Source organism: Pelobates fuscus, chromosome 4 (genome assembly GCF_036172605.1).
Source record: "Pelobates fuscus isolate aPelFus1 chromosome 4, aPelFus1.pri, whole genome shotgun sequence".
In the NCBI taxonomy this organism is placed as follows: domain Eukaryota; kingdom Metazoa; phylum Chordata; class Amphibia; order Anura; family Pelobatidae; genus Pelobates; species Pelobates fuscus.
The window spans coordinates 175803035-175820571 of record NC_086320.1 but is presented as its reverse complement, the minus strand read 5'-3'; the positions used below and the strand labels follow the sequence as shown (position 1 = coordinate 175820571).

Here is a 17537-nt window from a genome sequence, read left to right as displayed (position 1 = left end):
TTGGAATCCAAACTCAAAGATTGTAGTTTGTTGATAAGCCTTCTATGTGCAACAGTGTCAAAAGCCTTACTGAAATCGAGGTAAGCAATGTCTACTGCACCACCCTGATCTATAATTTTAGTTACCCAATCAAAAAAATCAATAAGATTAGTTTGGCATGATCTCCCTGAAGTAAACCCATGTTGTCTCTGATCTTGAAATCCATGTGTTTTTAGATGTTCAACAATCCTATCCTTTAACATGGTTTCCATCACTTTCCCCACTACTGAAGTTAGGCTTACTGGCCTATAGTTGCCCGACTCCTCCCTATTACCTTTCTTGTGAATGGGCACAACATTCGCTAACTTCCAATCTTCTGGGACTACTCCTGTTATCAATGATTGGTTAAATAAATCTGTTAATGGTTTTGCTAGTACACCACTAAGCTCTTTTAATAGCTTTGGGTGTATTCCATCAGGTCCCATTGACTTATTTGTCTTTACTTTTGACAGTTGAAATAGAACCTCTTCCTCTGTAAACTCACGTGTAATAAATGACTCATTTATCCTTTTTCTTAACTGAGGTCCCTTTCCTTCATTTTCATCTGTAAATACCGAACAAAAATATTCATTGAGGCAGTCAGCTAGACCTTTATCCTCATCTACATACCTTCCTTCTTTTGTTTTTAATCTAACTAATCCTTGTTTTACTTTTCTTTTCTCATTTATGTATCTAAAAAAGGTTTTGTCCCCCTTTTTTACTGACTGTGCTATTTTCTCTTCTGTGTGTGATTTGGAAGCTCTTATAACTTGCTTAGCCTCTTTCTGCCTAATCTTATAGGTCATTCTGTCTTCCTCACTCTGGGTTTTTTTTATAATTACTAAATGCTAACTTTTTGTTTTTTACTATTTTGGCTACATCTGTGGAGTACCACAGTGGTTTCTTGAATTTTTTGCTTTTACTGACAAGCCTAATGCAATTTTCTGTTGCCTTCAGTAGTGCAACTCTTAAATAATCCCATTTCTTTTGGACTCCATTTAAATTGCTCCAGTCTGATAATGACTCCTTTACACATATTCTAATTTTGGAAAAGTCTGTTTTTCTAAAGTCTAAAACTTTTGTTTTTGTGTGGTGTGACTCAGTCACTGTTCTTATATTAAACCACACTGACTGATGATCACTGGATCCTAAACTTTCACCTACAGTAATATCTGATACCAAATCTCCATTTGTTAACACTAAATCTAGTATGGCCTCTTTACGAGTTGGCTCCTCAACGACTTGTTTTAGAGACAATCCCAGTAGGGAGTTTAGAATATGTGTGCTCCTGGCACAAGTAGCTATTTTTGTTTTCCAATTTACATCAGGAAGATTAAAGTCACCCATGATGATAACTTAAATGTGGACTTTGAGCTAAATGCCTTTTTATAATACTAGCTCATTTATTCTTATCTTCTATTTTAGTTCCTACTTATCTTCTTTTTTTATTCACATATTTAAGTATAACGATCTTATAGTATCTAATTTTCCTATTTTAAATACATATTTATTCCATAATCTAATTCTCCTTTTTTTTTTTTTACTAGAAATTATTATCTTATTTCATCGGCATCCCTTTTGAACCTATGCTTTCGTTTTTCAATGATTTTGTTTCAGTCTGGAATAATTAAATTAAGGGTATATTATATCAATGCTTTTTTCTAATTATCCTTTCTTTCTTTAAAAGGCATAGTAATGTTGGATTGTCATTTTTATAACATTAACAGAATGCTCATAATATGTATTCTATTACTGTCTGGTTTTATATTTAAATAATTACTACATAGATGTTTCTTTAAAACTCAGAACATTTTGATAGTCATAATCTTAAAGGGAATCTCCAGTGCCAGGAAAACAATCCGTTTTCCTGGCACTGCAGGATTCCTCTCCCTCCCACCCCCCAATCCCCAGTTGCTGAAGGGGTGAAAACCCCTTCAGTGACTTACCTGAGGCAGCGACATGTCCCACGTCGCTGCCTGCTCCTCCCCCGCCGCTCCACCTTCTGCCTACGTTGGCTGGTGGGCGAGACTGATCCCGCCCACCGGCCGAGGAGACCTAATGTGCATGCGCGGCAATGCTGCGCATGCGCATTAGCGCACCCCATAGGAAAGCATTGAAAACGATTTTCAATGCTTTCCTATGGGGAATTGAGCGACGCTTGAGGTCCTCACAAAACCTGTGCTATAGAGCAGGAAGTTCCCTCTAGTGGCTGTCTAATAGACAGCCACTAGGGGAGGACTTAACCCTGCAAGGTAATTATTGCAGTTTAAAAAAAAAAACTGCAATAATTACACTTGCAAGGTTAAGGGTAGTGGGAGTTGGCACCCAGACCACTCCAATGGGCAGAAGTGGTCTGGGTGCCTACAGTGTCCCTTTAATTTTATGTATTCATATCTTTTAACTTTTAAACGTTATGAAATCTCTGCAATCTGCAAAAAGCGATTTCTAAACCAGTGTATTTTTAGTCTAATGTATTCCCAAGTTTATATATATATATATATATATACTTCGCAAAGTAATCATCAAGTTAATGTGTACAATAAGTGTTTATTTCAAATGCCACTTCAACCATCTTTGGAAACTAAATGGTTAATAAATAATAAGGACTACATCGGCTATTTAAAACCCACTGCCGCATTCAAACGGCATCCTCTGATGAAGTATGCTCACGAAACGCGTAAGGACTTTGAAGCACTTTGGTTTTCGGCATTTACCACAAAGCATTGCCGAGGTGGAAATTGGAACGCATGGAGGGGAAATAGGTGGGACGCAAGCGGTTGTAAGCAAAGTCTTATCATCACCCGGCCAGACTGCAAGACCCTGTACCACGCTACCCCAGTATCATTATCCAGCGTTTCCATACCTCCTTGACATAGTCTGTGAGTGCAATTTTAACTTTACCTATTTTGAAATAAAATTAATTCATTTAAACAGAAAACACTATGGGATTTTGTTTTATCTTCCCATAGATTGAAGATATTTTCTTATACTTGGGATCTTTTATGTGATATTAAAGGACCACTATAGTGCCAGGAAAACATACTAGTTTTCCTGGCACTATAGTGCTCTGAGGGTGCCCCCACCCTCAGGGTCCCCCTCCCGCCAGGCTGGATGGAGAGGAAGGGGTTAAACTTCTCCTCCTCTCTGCCTCCTCTCCGCCTCCTCTCCGCCTCCTCGGCTGAATGCGCATGCGCGGCAGGAGCCGCGTGCTCATTCAGCCAGTCTCATAGGAAAGCATTTACAATGCTTTCCTATGGACGCTGGCGTCTACTCACTGTGATTTTCACAGTGAGAAGCACGCAAGTGCCTCTAGCGGCTGTCATTGAGACAGCCACTAGAGGCTGGATTAACCCATTTATAAACATAGCAGTTTCTCTGAAACTGCTATGTTTATAATAAAAAGGGTTAATCCTAGCTGGACCTGGCACCCAGACCACTTCATTAAGCTGAAGTGGTTTGGGTGCCTATAGTGGTTCTTTAAAGCTCACAGTTTATTGCAGAGAAACCCAGTGTACAGCATAACAATTATACATCATCTGAAGAAGCAAGATTGTTTTTTTATACTATAGTAATATCGCTTGTTTAGCAGATATACCCCAGCTAACACAGTAACTGGGATAACTGCCACTAGCTCACATTTCAAAGAACTTTTTTTTGCAATTGTATCCAAATAGACTATACAAAGTTGCCAAATAGTGTGGACTTTAAGTAACTCCTTTTAATAACACTGAGGTTTTAAAATACAGAATCCTCTTATCTATTTTATGAAATAGCATTTTTATATATATGGTGCAATATTTGCAGATTTTAATGTATATTAGTATTGTGTTTTATCAACATTGATTTATAAATAATTGTCATCATAACCATTTTATTAGGTATATTTCCTACATTACTCCTGGAAAACTATTAGATTACATCTAATCCTTTATTTTAGCATAGAAACATAACCGTTGGAGTCTTCTGGTGTCTCTTTAACCCCTTAATGACCAAACTTCTGGAATAAAAGGGAATCATGACGTGTCACACATGTCATGTGTCCTTAAGGGGTTAAATAATGAATAGGATTTGGCATCTCCCCGGCCCCCGGTGACATCATCAGAATGCTGGACCGCTTCAAAACTCTAAATGTAAAACTTCAAACTGTCCCTGTAAAGGTCTATATTGGTGTCAATCTCCCTTTTATTTTTTTCTCATGTGGAGGTTAAATCATTAAATTAACAAATATGAAGTATCCTTTCTTCATGATAGCCCAAGTGCATTATGTTATATCAAAAGTGAAAGTGCATATACTTCTTAGACATAAAGATTTATTTTAACATTATTTGCTAAATTTTGTGTTTGGTTTAGTACTTAAGTGCATTACTTAGTAGTTTAATGTTTATGGTTTTACATCATTTAAATCATCTAATTAATATATTATTTGATGTTTAATCTTTATGTTGATGTTTTTTTTTTTATTTAGCTTGATTGCGTTCTTAAGAATGTTTGATATATCGAAATGAATCATATAATAATTATCTATCTTAATACAGTCCTTCATTCCCCATCTATATTTTAGTTGGAACATGATATTACATACGAAAAATATGTCCATTGGACCAACCCCAGCATGATGGCCAACAGCAAAGTTAAACTCTGTTTGCCCAAATTCAAGATGGAATGCAGCTATGACCTCAAGGACATTTTAAAGAGTTTGGGGTTGGATGATGCATTTAATGAAGAGGTATCTGATTTCTCAGGCATGTCAGAAGGTAAAGGCATTGTGTTGTCTCAGGCAATACAGAAAGCTTGTATTGAGATCAATGAAGATGGCACTGAGACAGCAGATGTCAGTAAAGAGAGGCTTCTAATGCACAAAGATGAGTTCCTTGTTGACCATCCATTCCTGTTTATACTTCGACACAACAAAACACGCACAATTCTAATGTGTGGCAGGTACTGCTCCCCTCCATCTTCATGCTAATTCAAAATCTAAGATCACCCCTACTCATGTAGATAATAGCTGATACGGTAATGTTTCCATATTGGTTATAATCAGTGTCTGCTCAGCAATTATTGTAAGAATTAATAATTTGTCTTGCTATTTACTTTCATAGTTGCTATTGATATTGTGCTTTTGTTCGCATCAATAAAACACCAAAGCTCATTTCCAAAATCTTTGTCTCTGCTTTTAATTTTTTTTACAAGTTTTAAATTTATGTTCATATTTGATAAAAGATTGACAAAATAAAATAATTTAAAGTTTATATAGAATGTAAGCTCGTTTGAGCAGGGTCCTCTTCAACCTATTGTTCCTGTAAGTTTATTTGTAACTGTCCTATTTATAGTTAAATCCCCCTCTCATAATATTGTAAAGCGCTACGGAATCTGTTGGCGCTATATAAATGGCAATAATAAATAAAAATAAATATTGTATCGCTCATCTTGCAATATTTCACATTGGGTGTGTTAGATGTCATTGCTTTTTTTTATAATAATCTTTATTCAATTTTTTTTTCATTTTTACAGACAAACAATATCGTGTAGGACATTAAATAATTTATAAGATTTACTTCTGGTTGACAATATATGCAATCTAAAATTGTTTTTACATAATATACCAAGTATATCTATTTTTTTTGTTTTTTGTTTTTTTTTATCAAAATATATCAAGCAATGTCCAGCCTTACAAACGATATACATAACGCACATACTAACATACACACTTTCAGAGTGAGAGATTGATAAGACCAAACAACATAACAAGTCAGGTAAGCATATGGATATATAAAACGAATAGGTACACAGACCAATAACAAACTTTTTATCATTTAGACATTATTAAGTCATCGCTCTTCTATAATATAGGTAAGTCATGTCTAAAATGGGCGTATTACCAACCATATAACAATATGTACCTAGTCATTTCTACAACAAAATATTTACATCTTATATGTTATATATATATATTATAAAATATTATTGTGCAGAATACCAACATAGACAAAAGGGAACAAAAAAAAAGGGGAATGCGTAAGTACTAAAATGCATCAATGAGCTATTTCTTAGTCTTCTTAGATTTGGACACTAAAGTGTGATCCGATCTCCCATAATTCCCATACATTGATTGATAGTTCTCTGTAAACAAGTTATCATAAGACCTTTAAACTTCAACAAATTTGTATCCGTATATTAATTTAAATTTGTCTAACCACATTTTGTAAATGCCTTATACAATGAACTTGCAGTATTGTGTGTAAGGTTATTTTCCATAAAAAGTTGGAATTTAATTTGGTTAATAAGATGATTTTTTTGAAAGGGCGTGGGTGTTTTCCACTTTCTAGCGATTATAATTTTGGCAGCCACAAAACAGTGTGATGCTATACATTTAATTTTTGCTGTATTAAAATTCCAATTATGATGTAATAGAGCTAAGGCCGGGTTTTCTTCTAGTTTGTTGTTGGAAAGTTTAAAGAGAATTTCAGAGGCCCATGACCACAATAATTTCACAATCGGACACTTCCACCAAATATGTATATATGACCCCACAGATGAGCCGCATCTCCAACAAGTGTCCTGTAGATGTGGGAACATCTTGGATAATCTTGAAGGGGTATAGTACCATTTATATACTAATTTAAAATGACATTCAACCAGATTGAGACTGTGTACGTATTTTGTCAGATGAAACATTGAGGTACACCATTCCCTTTCCGATATTACTATATCTAGTTCTTTTTCCCAGAACTGTATAATTTTAATAGGTGCATAGCATAATTCGTTTAATAGAGAATTCGCTATTGATGTAACTTTTTTTTACCGATCTGTAACAAAATATAGTTTCTAAATGTTTAGAAATTGGAGATATAATATCACTAATAGAAGAGTGCAAATAATTTTTAATCCGTAAATAGGTAAAAATTTCTCTGGGTGGTAATTGAAAAGTGTCTACAATCTGTTGAAATGAAATCAATCTATTGTCTACCATAATATCTGATATGTTGTATATACCGTGATTAATCCAAGTATTTAACGAGAGGTCAACTACATTCTGTTCAATTACAGCCAGAGAACAAGTCTTTGGTATCTTTTTTACATAACCCAACATTTTTTTTTATTTCTTGCCATATATCTAATAATTGACTAAGTATATTAGATTTAATATGAGCATAGAATTGAGATTTACCCTGTACTTCTTTCCAAATAAGGTATTGCAGTTTATTATGCAAAACAGCCTGAGATTCTAATATATACCAGGGTTCATCAACAAATTGTGGGTCTTGTAGATAGTAAATATGTCTTATGATGTTTGCATAGTAGATATAGGTAATATTAGGAAAATTTAGTCCCCCCCTTTGTCAATTTTTTAGACAATATTTTAAGGCCAAGTCTCGTTTTTTTATTTTTCCATATGAACTTAGAAAAAGACGATTGAATCATATTTAACCAAATCTTTGGTATTTTAAGGGGTACCATAGAGAAAAAATAGGACCATTGCGGTAATATATATGAATTAATAATGTTAATTCTCCCTATCCAGGTTGTCTCCAAATTTTTCAATTTTTGTAGTTTATAGAAAGAAAGAGGCTACTGGTCGGCAACTCGAAAACGAATTGCCCTCCAAATAGACTTTATATCCTTTAATTTACAAAAAGGCTTGTGCTGCAGGTACCCACTAAAGGGAGTCTTTGCATGCAGTGAGCCAAAACAAAAAACTCTTTAATAATCCCTCTTGAGGAAAAAAGCAAAAAAATTGGTTATATGTACAAGTGTAAGTTAAAATTGAGGACCTAGTGGGGTACGGGTCATAGCTACGCCTGGCTATTACTTATAGCGAACACAAAAACTAAGGAGATATAAGTGTGGCTTCAAACATATGCCGAATACTCCACTAGAATAGTTGACACAACTATTCTAGTGGAGTATTCAGCATATGTTTGAAGCCACACTTATATCTCCTTAGTTTTTGTGTTCGCTATAAGTAATAGCCAGGCGTAGCTATGACCCGTACCCCACTAGGTCCTCAATTTTAACTTACACTTGTACATATAACCAATTTTTTTGCTTTTTTCCTCAAGAGGGATTATTAAAGAGTTTTTTGTTTTGGCTCACTGCATGCAAAGACTCCCTTTAGTGGGTACCTGCAGCACAAGCCTTTTTGTAAATTAAAGGATATAAAGTCTATTTGGAGGGCAATTCGTTTTCGAGTTGCCGACCAGTAGCCTCTTTCTTTCTATATATTTCAAGGGGTTAAGCCCCACTATATCCTATAACCACCACAACATTGGCGGATGGATTTAATCCATTTCCTCCCAGTGGTTGTTCTTTATCTTTTGTAGTTTATAATTCGTATCTTTAATCAATCTCAGAATATATGCATGCCGGTATAACAATTCCAAGATATACTATTTCTGTATTTGTCCAAATAAAATAATATGTATCAGATAGCCTCTTAACCACAGTATTTTGTATATTAATATGCATGGCCACAGATTTCGAAATATTTAGCTTGAAATTGGAGACCAAGCTATAGGTTTCAATTTCTCGGATGAGAAAGGGCAAGGATATCTCAGGGGAGGTAAGTGAGATCAAAGCATCATCCGCATAAAGTGATATTTTTATTTCCGTATGTCTCATAGGAAATCCCTTTATATTTGAGTTATTCCTTATACTGATGGCAAGTGGCTCTAGCGTAAGAATATATAGGAGTGGGGATAATGGACACCCCTGTCTGGTGCCATTTCCAAGAGAAAACCATCCAGCTGAAATATTAGGGCCCACTGTTCTAGCAGAAGGTTTGGAATACAACGCCATAATTGCGTTGCAAATCTTACCCTGAAAACTAAAAGCTCGCAACACCCCACCGAGATATCCCCTCCCAACCCTTTCAAACGCTTTCTCGGCGTCTAAAGACAGGGTCAGGAGGGGAATATCATGTCTATGAGCCATATCCAGTATATCTATCAGTCTTCTAGCATTATTAGAAGATATGCGACCAGGGACGAACCCAATTTGATCTGGGTGTATCAATTTCTCAATAACGATTTTTAATCTAGCAGCAATGATTGCAGAATAGATCTTCATATCCACATTTATTAAAGCTATGGGTCTATCATTTTTTGGATCAATAGGGTCCTTGTTGATTTTTAAGATAGGAATTATATTAGACTAGAGAAGTTCTTTGGGGAATGAATTATTTTCCATAATCTCGTTAAACATGTCCTTTAGAGGGGTTACCAATACAGATTTCATATATTTATAAAATGCATTTGTAAAGCCGTCAGGGCCGGGGGTTAATTCCAAGGTAATTTTTCAATTTGTTGTTGTACTTCTTTACAAGTAAATGGCATATTCAAAGACACTAAATCTTGTGAGGAAATTTTTGGAATCTGGATATTTTCTAAGTATTTTTGGATATCTGTCTGGAGGGGAATATCCTCAAGGTTATATAATTGTTTGTAAAATTGATTTAATTTTTCACCAATTTGAGATGGAGAGGAATAAATATTATGACCGTCAATTAATTTTTCGACTCTATTTCTCGCTTGGTGCATTTGTAATCTTTTTGTCAGATTTTTTGAGGCTCTATTACCCATATGATAATAATTTAATTTTAATTTGTTTATATTTATTTTGATTATCTGTTCTTCTTTGAGATTAATTTGTTTTTGTGACAATTATAGTGCGGTGTAAGTGACAAGAGACCTACACCTATAAGTGGAGCGCTCAAACACATATACAGCTTACCAAACGTTATTCCGTTCAATGGTGCAGTATCAAGTACATGTTAAAAAAATACAAAAGAATACAATATAGTGCAGATGGTATATAAAGTGGCAGTGCAGCAATAGTGGTTATATCGTAGTGAACTTGTACACTCACATTTTAAGGAGCCTGTATATAGAAAACACTGGCTCCGTATTACGGCTTGTGTGCTTATAATGGTAGCACCACCCTTCTACTTTGGCTTGAAGAAATTCTCAAAAACATAAAAGAGAATGGACCAATGTGTAGATTTTGGCAGTGGAGAAACACAAATATAGGTGAATAAATGGGGTGCTCACCTGGTCCTGAGCCTGTGGGTCCCGGCTCTAGGTATATAAGTATTGTACCAATTCAAGTGGGGATAGTACTACCCCTATGAAGATTCCTTGGAGGCTCCAAAAAGGACTTGAGTAAAATTTGAAAAAAGTAACAAATGTATTGACATACAGCAAATAAAAATAAATGTATCTGATAAAAAGTCCTCAATAAAAGTCCTTTAACATGGCCAATACGCGTTTCACTCTCAAAGTAGAGCTTCTTCAGTCAGCTGTAATGTTGGTCCTCTGAATCTTCATTTTTAAATGTCTTTTAGGTCTTCCCCTTTAATGAGTTAAATGCTTTTTGTCCAATCTCAATTGAGTTTACATTCTCCCTATATAGGGGGATATGTGTGTGTACTTTTAATTGGTGGGGGTGCTCGGCGCCTTTATTTGTTTATGTCTTCATTGTTTTCATTGGTGGACAGTGGTGGTTGGCGTAAGTGTATTTCGAGCTGACCGAGCGGTTGGCGGAAGTGACGTCACGGACCCATGTGAACGCCACTCCACCGCCGCCCGGAATCTCCCGAGCACTCCGACCCTGCCGCACACCACACATGCGTGCAGGTCGGAGGGAGGGTTGGAGTATGGGAGGGGGTGGTCCGCGGGCATGCCGATGCGTGCCGCCCATAAGGCGTGTCGGCATGTCCGTTGGCTCCTCCCCTCCCGGGGTCTGATTGACAGCTTCCCTGTAAGTAGGGATATGTGCCAGAGAAATCAACCAAATAAAGAAAAGTTCAAACGAAATAGAGATGAGATAGGAATAAAGATGAAGGGATATGTAGATGGGGAGAGGAATAGAGTGGAATAGTGAAAAAGGGAGAGTAGATTGAAAATCAATAAAAATAATAATATACAAGTGCAGATAGGAAGGGGGAAAATGAATTAAATAAATAGAAGGATTAGAGAGAATAATAATAAATAAAAATAAAAATATAAATATAAAAATAAATAAAAATAAAAATCAAATTAAAAATAAAAATAGAAAATAAAATAAAATAAAAATAAAATATAAAAATAAAATAGAAAAGGAGAAAGAAAAAAAGAAGAAAAAGGAAAAAGGAGAAGAAAAAAGAAAAGAAAAAAAGGGGGAAGGAGAGAGAGAGGTTATACAACAATAATAATAGTTGCATATCCAAACAAATGTGCAATTATAAAGTGCTTATAAAGTGCTTAATACATTTAAAGTGAAAATGTTATAGGTATATACTAAGGTATATGTCCTCATGGGTATTACATATGTCCAGTGGTGATTTAAGTTAATATTTATATTTATATTTGTATACTCTGGTCTTCACAGTGCAGAATAGATCATGGGTAATACCCCCCTAAGTGGGGGTGTGATATATATATATGATAATATATATATATATTTCGTGATATATATATATATATATATATATATATATAGGACAAACGAATGAATGTGTGATGTGTGGTAAAATGGGAAATGAAAATATGTGAATAAAATATATCTATTTAAATGAAATGGCAGAGTTCGAAGTCTATATTTAAATCTCGGGGTTTTAAAGTCCCGAGGTTAAATATCCATTTCATCTCACTTTGTCCTAATAATTTATTAAGATCCCCTCCTCGCCAGTTGCCCTTAACCTTATGAATGCCCATAAATTTAAGTGCAGTGGGGTCACTATTATGTGCCAGGGTAAAGTGATGTGATACACTGTGTCCCTCAAATCTTTTCTTTATATTTCTAGTGTGTTCCTCTATTCTGGTATGTAGATTTTGTTTAGTACGTCCCACATATTTCAAACCACAAGGGCACTCCAATAGATATATTATATTTTCTGAGTGACAGGTTATGAGATCTTTAATGGGAAATTCCTCGTTGTTGTTAAAATTCTTAAATTTTTTAATATGTCTTTTTTTATTATTTGTATTTCTACATGCTAAGCACAATATAACCACTATTGCTGCACTGACACTTTATATACCATCTGCACTATATTGTATTCTTTTGTATTTTTTTTAACATGTACTTGATACTGCACCATTGAACGGAATAACGTTTGGTAAGCTGTATATGTGTTTGAGCGCTCCACTTATAGGTGTAGGTCTCTTGTCACTTACACCGCACTATAATTGTCATATTTGTTTGGTGGAATTGAGGATATTTCCACACAAGTATTGTATTTTTCACCTCTTAAAGCATTTTTGTTACACACATTCCTCCGTAAAAAGAGGTAAACTGTGATTAATTTGTTTTTGTGTTTCTTTTAATAAAGCTCTTGATTCCGCAGAGAATTATATTTTATTTAAATTAGAAAGCCGATAATATTCTATATATAAATCTGACAGAGACTGTCCATTATTTTTCTTAAAAATATGCCCCATTTTAATCAAGTAACCTCTTGTCACAACTTTTTGTGTACACCAATTAATTGCACAAGAAGTATCTTGTGAATGGTTTTCTTCAAAAAAATAAGTTAATAAAGACAGTAGATCTCCTCTATTTTTTTCATTTTCAATTAATAGATTGTTAAGTCGCCAAGTGGAGGTTCCTGGATAGACAGTATGTAACGGATCACCTGGCACCCCGACTTGGTACCTCCGTTAATGGATGCTCCTAGCGCTTCCTGAGGACTCCAAGCACTCTGGCAGACACCACAATCACCGAATCCGAGAAACCTTTAAATTCTCCCAAGCATATGAATGCTGTAGACCATTGAATAGGAACCATATGAATAGGCTTGTACTCCTAGCAGTCAACTGGAACAGCATGCAATAAATCCTTCCCCTCAATAATGAGACGACACAACACTTTGAGGGTAAAAACAGGAACTCTGGACTGGCACATCCAGCCTGGCTTTTATTTCCATCTTACACATTTAAGCCTGCCCACAGGGGAGGTGTAAAATATCCAATAGCATAGATGTTACCTCCCACACATCTCCTCCCCTTAGATGAACACTTAACCCAATTACACATACAGTTAAAACATACTTTCTACCCAACTTCCATAACTCTAAAACCATACATCACATTCACATAAAAATACATATCCACAATCAATCCATTCAGGGGAACAACATATTAAAAAATGGCATGAATCAGACCAGGGGTTCAAAAGTTAGTAAAGTATCTTTTAAAACCCCTGTTAGCATGACTTTCCAGCTCAGACCGGTTACCTCCCACAATGCCTCACAATCCCTCCCCTCTGGCCTGGAGATGATTGAGGAAGGAATCTAATTATCTCCACGGACTGAGGCAAAACTCCATTACCCACATGGCAGACAAAAAGACAGTAAAAGACATAAAATACTTTAAAATACAGAAAGTTACTTTTTATCCATAACACACAGACATTTCACATATCCCCAGATAGCTGGGATCTGCGCGCACAAAACTACCGAATAGCGCGCAGATCCTACTCACACAGTTCACTCGCCACGGAGCCGAAGTCTTTAACTACACAAATGGGCTCCATGGCATAACTATCTGGGTTAACACATTCACATAATGTCTGGTCCATAGTCCAAAGGCAAGAGGCGGGAAAGCAGCCCCCTCCAAGGACACGTGGTGAGTTCGGTTTCGCCACACTTCTCCCCTTTACCCCCCAGACTAACAGGGTATCTGACCTCCTGCCGGTCAGTGCCCTGGTTAGTCCAGCAACCCACCCATGAAGCACAAACAGAGAGAAATGAGGACCAGGCTAGCATTTTTGTCGCAGCCTGTATCGGATGCCATGATGAACCTGGTGGTGGCAAATGTGCAGGAATACGTAATGGCACACAGCCCGCAGCACACACTGGCTCGAGCAGAGTCCGCCAACGGGTCCCTATACAACCCGTGAAAAGCCCAAGATCCCGTACCAGGCCTTCAAAGCATTTTGCGAGGAAAAGGATGAGATTGATGGGTACTTGCAGGACTTTGAGAGACTGTGTGATTTGCATGAGTTAGAGCGGACAGTATGGGTGCAACTGCTAGCAAGCAAGCTAGCAGGTCGGGCAGCCGAAGCCTACCGTGCTGTGCCCAGTGAGGACAGCAAGGATTACGAGAAGGTGAAGCGAGCCATCTTAGAGAGGTATGCCATTACTCCAGAGGCATACTGACGCAAGTTCAGACAATTGCGCAAACCAGAGCGAGATTCGCACGCTGAATGGGCGCACAAACTAGATCAAGCCTCCCAAGGGTGGATACAAGCCAGCCAAGCCACTACCATGGAGGAATTGCGCCAGCTGATGTTGCTGGAGCAGTTTTTTAATGGACTATCTCCTGAGACACAAGAATGGGTGCGGGACAGGAAACCCCTCACCCTAACTGAAGCAGCTAGATTGGCCGACCAACACTTTGATGCACGGAGACACCAGGGACCTATAGCCAAAAGCTACTCCCGACCCACAGGACTACCTAGCGCTATACCGCCTCCAGCGCACACAGCCGCCCCGTTTCGTCCTTCCCAAGGGAATTTACCTCCACCTTCCAGATATAACGGGCGGGACAACATCCAATACCACTCCTTCAAACAATGGGGGCATATGGCCCGGGAATGTACCCAAAACCGTGGCAAGCCCACCTGGAATCAGGGGCGCCCAAACCCGGTGCCCAGGGCTGCTGCCCAACATTATCAGAGGGAACCAACCACTCAGGAGTTGTGGAGTGTTCATGCGGAGGAACCCCTGGGTATATTGCATGAAGTAATGTCGGTCCGAGCCACCGATAACCGGCAGCATCACCGGCAGCTGGTAACCCTTGAGGGGAAAGAGGTTCAGGGACTGCGGGATTCGGGAGCTACCTTAACCCTTATAGCACCCCATTTGGTATCCGAGGGGACGCATACTGGCGGATCTGTGGCAGTCCGGGTAGCCGGGGGAGCTGTATACCGACTACCCACTGCGAAAGTACATTTGAACTGGGGTGCGGGAGAGGGGACAGTAGAAGTGGGACTAATGCAGAATTTACCGGCAGATGTTGTTCTGGGGAATGATTTGGGCCAGATGACCTCTGCTTTTGTTCCACAGGCTCCCTACCAGGAAGCCCATCCAGTAACCACACGGCAACAGGCTCGCACCATGGCTCCACCAACACACTCTGAGGCTCAGGTAAGAGACCAAGACCCCCACCTGACACGTTTATCCTGGGATACCCCGACTAAGTTTGAGGCCGAGGTAAAGTCAGATGCCACACTACAGATATACAGGGACCGGGTACACACTGACCAGGCAGGGTCAGAGGGGGAGCGGTACATGTGGGAGAAAGGGCTACTGTATCGCATTGCTGAACGCGAAATTGGAGGGTCAGTCACAGTAACGACTAAACAGTTAGTGGTACCCCAGAAGTATAGGCAGGAATTGCTTAGGATTGCACACGACATTCCCCTGTCCGGCCATCTAGGGATGACCCGTACTCGATATAGGTTGACCCACGCTTTCTTCTGGCCAGGGATTTCTAAGGACGTGAGACAGTACTGCACGTCATGTGACATCTGCCAGCGGGTAGGCAAGCGGGGCGACCGACATAAAGCCAAACTCTGCCCCCTTCCCATTATAGAAGAACCCTTTAGTCGGGTGGACGTAGATATAGTGGGGCCCTTGCCAACACCTAGTCCCTCCGGGAAAAAGTACATCTTAACGGTAGTAGACTATGCCACCCGGTATCCCGAGGCTATAGCCCTCTCCAATATTCATGCCGAAACAGTGGCAGAGGCCCTAATGAAGGTATTCTCCCGGGTAGGGTTTCCCCAAGAGATCATATCCGATAGGGGCACCCAGTTTACCGCCGAGGTCACCCAGCAATTATGGTGTAATGCCTTAACTATGGTATCCTCTTACTTCCTGGTTCCACGGAGCCTAGCCACACCCCTGTATGACACGGTCTGCCTATTTAATCTGACTGCACCAGCTGATCAAGGCTGGATTATTGAACTACGTTCCTTACTCACAACCCGGCTACAACTTCGTTGTGAAAGCCTCTGCTACCAGACCGGACTGAAAGACTCTGCAAAGTTCCCTTCACCTCTCCTCATCCACGACTAAAGATTAAACACTCTTCATACGCCTCTGAGGAGATCTCGGGAACCAGTGTTCTATATGCCGGAAGCTAAGTAAAACCAATGTGATAAGAGTTGCATCTAAAAGCTGTTATTACCTGTCTCCAAAAGTCCTTCGGTAAAAACAATCCCGTTACAGCTAACTTCAACTCATACTTCATATCAGTTATCTGCATCTGTCTTGCTTCAGTTAAAGTATGGAACAGCTATTGTAATTACTTATCACCTAAACCGTTGATTCTACTAAGAGACTCTTTATTGATTCAGTGTCTGCAATTTACTATCGTTTACTCCTTAAAGCTAAAGTGCCTGTAATTGTGGACTTCAGTTATCATTTACTACTTAAAGCTACAGTGCCTGTAATTGTGGACTTCAGTTATCATTTACTACTTAAAGCTACAGTGCCTGTAATTGTGGACTTCAGTTATCATTTACTACTTAAAGCTACAGTGCCTGTAATTGTGGACTTCAGTTATCATTTACTACTTAAAGCTACAGTGCTTATAATTGTGGACTTCAGTTATCATTTATTACTTAAAACTACAGTACCTGTAAATTGGAATTAAAGTCAATACCTTTTACTTTTTATAATAAATATTCAAACTATACGAAATCTGCAGTTGTGTTCCTTCATAACAAATGTTTAGACGTGACAGAATAATCCAGCCATTGTAATGGATCCAGCAGATTTCGATTCTACTATAGCTACGCTGAATCAAAGAGTTAATGCACTAGCCCAAAGTGTGCAAGACCTGCAAGTTACTAATGAAAGACTTCTCACTTATATCAGAGATTTACAAACTCATACTCCTCATACTACTCTGCACTCGGCTAGTGATCCTGCTGTGTGTAACCCTGAAAAGTTCTATGGAGATCGTTCCAGATACAGGGAGTTCCTCAACTCTTGCAAACTTTTAATTGCTTTGAAACCTAGATCCTATCCTACAGAAAGAACTAAAGTTTGTTCGGTTATTTCTTTTCTAAGAGGTGAACCTATGTCATGGGCTCATTCCTTTCTGGAAAACGATGACCCCATTTTAAATTCACTAGATGAATTTTTTGAAGCCATGTCTCTTCTCTATGAAGATCCTAACAAACAAGCTACAGCTGATTTAACAATCAGAACACTACAGCAAAGAAATAGACCCGTTGAAGATTACATTGCTGAATTCAAAAGATGGGCTATAGAAACGCAATGGAATGACATCACATTGCGCAACCAGTTTCGAATTGGTTTATCGGAAGCTGTAAAAGATGAATTATCTAGAACAGAACTCCCTACTAATTTGAACGCTCTAATTCGCCTATCAATCAGCATTGACAGAAGATTAAGAGAAAGAAAGGCCGAAAAAGCCCTTTCACATTCAAAAGACCGCAAACCTTTCACTCCCTCAAAAGCTCCAGATAAGACTTCCATACCAATCGAACCTATGGAAATAGGGATAATA

The 17537-nt window shown here is 38.2% G+C and overlaps 2 protein-coding genes across 3 annotated transcripts in view; both read left to right on the top strand.

Annotated features, from left to right (window-relative positions):
* The window catches only part of SERPINB5 (serpin family B member 5), a 68014-nt gene extending 62838 nt beyond the window's left edge, over positions 1-5176 (top strand). For both annotated transcript variants that reach the window (XM_063451799.1, XM_063451800.1), the window contains one exon: positions 4580-5176. In XM_063451799.1, the coding sequence (XP_063307869.1) occupies positions 4580-4984 (405 nt within the window). In that variant the 3' untranslated portion in view covers positions 4985-5176. The remainder of the gene's footprint in view (positions 1-4579) is intronic.
* The window catches only part of LOC134608734 (leukocyte elastase inhibitor-like), a 481333-nt gene that overhangs the window by 19856 nt on the left and 443940 nt on the right, over positions 1-17537 (top strand). The window lies entirely within an intron of this gene.